Source organism: Arachis hypogaea, chromosome 8, assembly GCF_003086295.3.
Source record: "Arachis hypogaea cultivar Tifrunner chromosome 8, arahy.Tifrunner.gnm2.J5K5, whole genome shotgun sequence".
Lineage (NCBI taxonomy): Eukaryota > Viridiplantae > Streptophyta > Magnoliopsida > Fabales > Fabaceae > Arachis > Arachis hypogaea.
Genome location: NC_092043.1, coordinates 2769667 through 2774785, shown reverse-complemented (window position 1 = coordinate 2774785; position 5119 = coordinate 2769667). Strand labels below are relative to the sequence as shown.

The 5119-nt window shown below is 32.1% G+C and overlaps 1 protein-coding gene across 1 annotated transcript; it reads left to right on the top strand.

Annotated features, from left to right (window-relative positions):
* The first annotated feature begins 423 nt into the window (after nt 1-423).
* On the top strand, nt 424-3506 carry LOC112705666 (uncharacterized). Its single transcript, XM_025756560.2, has 4 exons — nt 424-906; nt 2587-2689; nt 2877-3038; nt 3215-3506. The coding sequence occupies exons 1-4, from the start codon at nt 641-643 to the stop codon at nt 3380-3382; spliced, it is 699 nt and encodes a 232-aa protein (XP_025612345.1). The 5' UTR covers nt 424-640; the 3' UTR covers nt 3383-3506.
* Nucleotides 3507-5119: the final 1613 nt, after the last annotated feature.

The following is a 5119-nucleotide window of genomic DNA, read 5'->3' as shown; positions in this document are numbered from 1 at the left end:
ACTTATCTTATTTAGCATTTATCATTTATTAATTGTCTTAACAATTAATAAATACTAAATAAAATAAATTATAACTATTTTTGACTAATAATTTTCTTTAATTACCTAACATTTACCTATACTATTGGAAGGTTGGCACCTTGAATTCCACACAACAATGTTTCAGCATATTCGTATTTAGACCGCATAATGTGCATAATACATTAACATTGAATGACGTAGGAAGTAGATACTAAATTCCATTCCATAAAATGATAAAACAATGTTTCAGCATATTTGTACTTAGAAGTTAGAAAACTTAATAATATAGAATAATATTATATATATATATATATTAATTATATTTTATATTAAAATAATTAATAGAAAATAAAATTATACTGTAAAAAAAGTGTAAAGAGAAAAACAAAAAAAAAATTGTTGCCAAACGTAAATAATTATATTTCTATAGCTTCATGATAATGACCCACATAGTGCTTTGGTGTATAGCACTAAAACCACACACATGATTTTGACAATTAAATAATTGTACTACCACAATACTACAAAATAAAACAACCACATTTTGAGCAGAAAGAGAAGCCTGAAGCCCAAGCCCGTTGCCTATTGACTCTTGCGTTGTGGGAAGGTGGACTCAGAGATGCAAGCGACGGCGATGATACAGATACTGGTATCATTGGTGCTGCAGTTACTGGTTTTGAAGGGTGGTGCCGATTATATTCCGCCGTCAAGATTGGAAGGGTTCGTGTACCAGCCTCGGCCATTCGATTGGGACGACACCGTTCTGATTGAAGCGTTCTACGATCCGGTGTGTCCTGATAGCAGGGATTCTTGGCCCCCACTCAAGAAAGCTATCCACCATTATGGCCATCGAGTTCAACTCGTTGTTCATCTCCTTCCTTTACCGTTAGTCTCTCTTGCCCTTTTCTCTGTTTTCTCTTTTCATTATGATATTTAATAACGAAAAAATCTAAGAGTCAATAATTTTATTAAAATTTGGTCAGTATTTAATTATCAAAAAATAAAATGAATAATTTTACATTATTAAATATAATTTTTTATCATTAAACACATTTATAATGACTAATTAATGACTGTATATCACAATTTCTGTTGACCCTTAATACTCTCCTTAATAACATAGCTGAGAAATTGCGTATTGGCATAATAATTCTTTCTCTAATTATTATTATTATTATTATTATTGCCCTTGTTATATGTTTACTTTTTTGAGGGGTCCTTTTTACTGTGTTGCTTTTTAGTCAGAAAAAATTCATGGGTGATTGACTGGTTAACTGATTGCTGGTTTGGTGATCGTACAAAAAGATATATCTTGTTAATAAATATAAAAATTCTTAAGAATTTTATTAATTAAATAAGGAATTATTATTTATTTTTAAGATGTTAAAACAATAAAGATATATTCATTTTTTTTAGATTAGTAATGAAAAGTTCAACACTTGCACGGTACAAAGTTTTAGTATAAGTAATTAAATTTAATCCTTTAATTTTTAGTATTGTCATCAAAGACGAAATTCAACCACCAAAAATAAATTAAACCATAAACATAAAATTAATAAGTAAATAAATAAAACACAAAATTCAATCATTCCTCAAATGTAATATGTTGGTTCAAATTTTTTTGATTGTGCTCTTTCATTATCTCTACTGCATAAAAAGTCAATATACTTATTTCTCCTACTTTATTTATTTATAATCTTTCATTGTTGCCTTTGATTCTCATTCTTTTCTTGACTTGTATTTATTTAAAGATATATTCATATTTTCTTCATTTATTAAATAATTAATTGGTTCACTTATTTATTTTGGTAATTTCATTCCTCATAGGCAAAATAATTTGACTATACCCATTCACTTGCCCTTTTTCTCTATTTTTTCAAGTCCATTATAGGATCTGTATGTATATTGATTTCAAAGAGAGGGTTTACTTTGGACACATAATAATAAATAGGAGCTTTTTAACAAAGAAAGGATGGGTAAACTTTTCTTTTTTTTTTTTTTGGGTGACTGAAAGGATGGGTAAATGATATCCTAAGTATTATTTTGTGAAATTCTGATTTTAAAAATTTTTTAGAGAAGTGTTTATCGTCTTACATTTGGCAAATAAAAAATTTGTATGTTTATGCTTGAAATTTTTAAAAATAAATTTTTTTTAAAATATCTAATAGAAAATTTTTTAAAATTGTCTTGTACTTATTAAAATTAAAAAATCTAATATAATTTTTTATATTAATTAATATTTAAATTTAATTTTATATTAATATTTATTATAATATTTTTAAATTTTAAAAATTATTTTACTAAATAGATTTATTATTATTTATATTTATTAAAAATTAGTTTAAATTTAATTTACCAAAATATTACAATTTTTAAAAATTAATTTTTATAAACTACTTTTAAAAAACGAAAACTTTCCCAAACTGAGCTTATATCGTATCATTGGTATTTATTAAGGGGTTGGTTTTGTCTAGTTGTGGAGTAGATGATATAAAACCGTTGAATTATATATGTCTTTTGTGTATCGGTATATTATAGATTTTTATTTTATTTTGAAAATTGCAGTTACCATGACAACGCTTATGTTGCGTCTCGTGCTTTGCACATTGTGAATGGATTGAACTCATCGGCAACATTCCCCTTGTTGGAATGGTTCTTCAAGCATCAGGTTCGTATTTGTATTCTCAATCCTTGTTTTGGCTATTAATTAATCAATAATCATTAGACACTAGACAATTGACCTAATTATGCTTTCAGCTTTTGCCTTGTTTGGATGTAAGATCAGCCTTATTGATGCTTATATATTGTTCAAGTTTTTTGCTTAATTACCAATTCTGCTGGATATGATTTATCAGGAGAAATTCTACAATGCTCCAACGAAGAACTTGTCTAGGGCTTCTATTGTGGAGAAGATAGTGAATTCTGCAGCAAAAGTAGCTGGCAGCTCTTATCATACTGCCATAAAGAATGGATTCAACGACACCCAAAGTGATTACCAAACTAGAGTTTCTTTCAAGGTAAGAGTAAATCCCCTATTCAATTCCATCTTATAACAATTCACAGCTCGAATTTTATTAATTATTTGAATACTTGATTAAACTCGTTCATAAAGTTTACCCTTAAATCAAATATAATCCATCACTTTTCATGCTACATTGATACCAAATTTAATTTCTTCCTTGAAAAAATGCAGTATTCAACTTCGAGAGGGGTGTATGGAACGCCTTTCTTCTATGTGAATGGATTCTTGTTGCCGGATACTGGATCCGCCGTTGATTACAACGCATGGAGGAAGGTCATTGATCCATTGGTTGGTGCAAAGAGTGTAAAAAATGAAGAATCCCTTCACTACTTCTTGTAAAAGTTGTATGCGCTTGCTTGCTGAGTGCCAAGAATAGCGTCGATGCGTCATATTGGAAGTAAACGTCACCTTTTATGAATAACAACCATAAGAATAATGATGAATTGATGATGCTGTATTGCTATGTGCCTGTGTAGGGATGGCAACGGGTACCCACGGGAGCAGGGACATGCCTCCCGCCCCCGCCTCCATATCCAGTTTCTGTTCCCAGCCCGTTCCCACCTCCGTATCCAGTCCACGTTCCCGTCCCGTCCTCGCCATAGGTAATGGGGACTTCGTATCTGCTGGAAATCGGAGACTCCATGGATATCCACAAATTTTTAAAAAATTAAACAAATTTGAAAAATTTGGAAAAAAAATGAAAAAAGCATATCAATCATCATGTTTTTTGTCTCTAAAGCATTAACAACAACAAAGACATTAATAACATGTTTCTTTTCTCCAAAAAACATTAACAACAACAAAGACATTAACATATTCATAGTCTCCAAAGGCATTAACAACAACAAACAATATCAAACATATCCATAAAACAATCAAAGTATCAAACATATCCAAAATTAAAATTACAAAGTATAATTCATCACATTATAGAATCTTCAAGCCTTTTTCATGATGTAATGGTAGTGATGGTAGATTCTGATTTATTTGAATCCTACATAAAAAAGAAGAATACAATTAAAAGTTAAATCAGATTAACCTAACTTCAGATTAACTCAATATTAACTCAGAAATATAAATCAGAATTAGAAATCAAAATCATATCAACCTAACTCAAAAATATAAGTTAAAAACAAGAAATTCAGAATCGGAATCAGATTAACCTAATCAAAAATTCAGAAATTCATTAACCTAATCAGAAATTAAGAAATCCAATTAACCTAATCAAAAACCACAGGCTGACTTACCCGACGAAGAAAAGGGGAAGACCAGCGAAGATGACGACCGGCGACGAGTCTGTCGCGACCAGGAGAAGACGACGACGTTGCCGAGTGTGCCGCGACCACGAGAAGAAGACAACGTTGCCGTGAGCCCGCAATGGTGAGCTCAACACCTGCAGTGAGCGACCGAGCCACTCAGGGGGTCTGGGGTGGGAAGCTGGTGCACGAAATTGTGATCATCAATGGCGCCATCAACATGGTACGCTCAATTGCAATCTCAACTCTTTATCACAACTTCGCACAACTAACCAGCAAGTGCACTGGGTCGTCCAAGTAATAAACCTTACGCGAGTAAGGGTCAATCCCACGGAGATTGTTGGTATGAAGCAAGCTATGGTCATCTTGTAAATCTCAGTCAGGCGAATTCAAATGGTTATGGAGGATTGATGATTAAAAGATAAATAAAACATAAAATAAAGATAGAGATACTTATGTAATTCATTGGTGAGAATTTCAGATAAGCGTATGGAGATGCTATGTCCTTTCCGTCTCTCTGCTTTCCTACTGTCTTCATCCAATCTTTCTTACTCCTTTCCATGGCAAGCTGTATGTTGGGTATCACCGTTGTCAATGGCTACAGTCCCGTCCTCTCAGTGAAAATGTTCAACGCGCTCTGTCACAGCACGACTATTCATTTGTCGGTTCTCGATCATGTCGGAATAAAATCCAGTGATTCTTTTGCGTCTGTCACTAACGCCCCACAATCGCGAGTTTGAAGCTCGTCACAGTCATTCAATCCCTGAATCCTACTCAGAATACCACAGACAAGGTTTAGACCTTCCGGATTCTCAAGAAT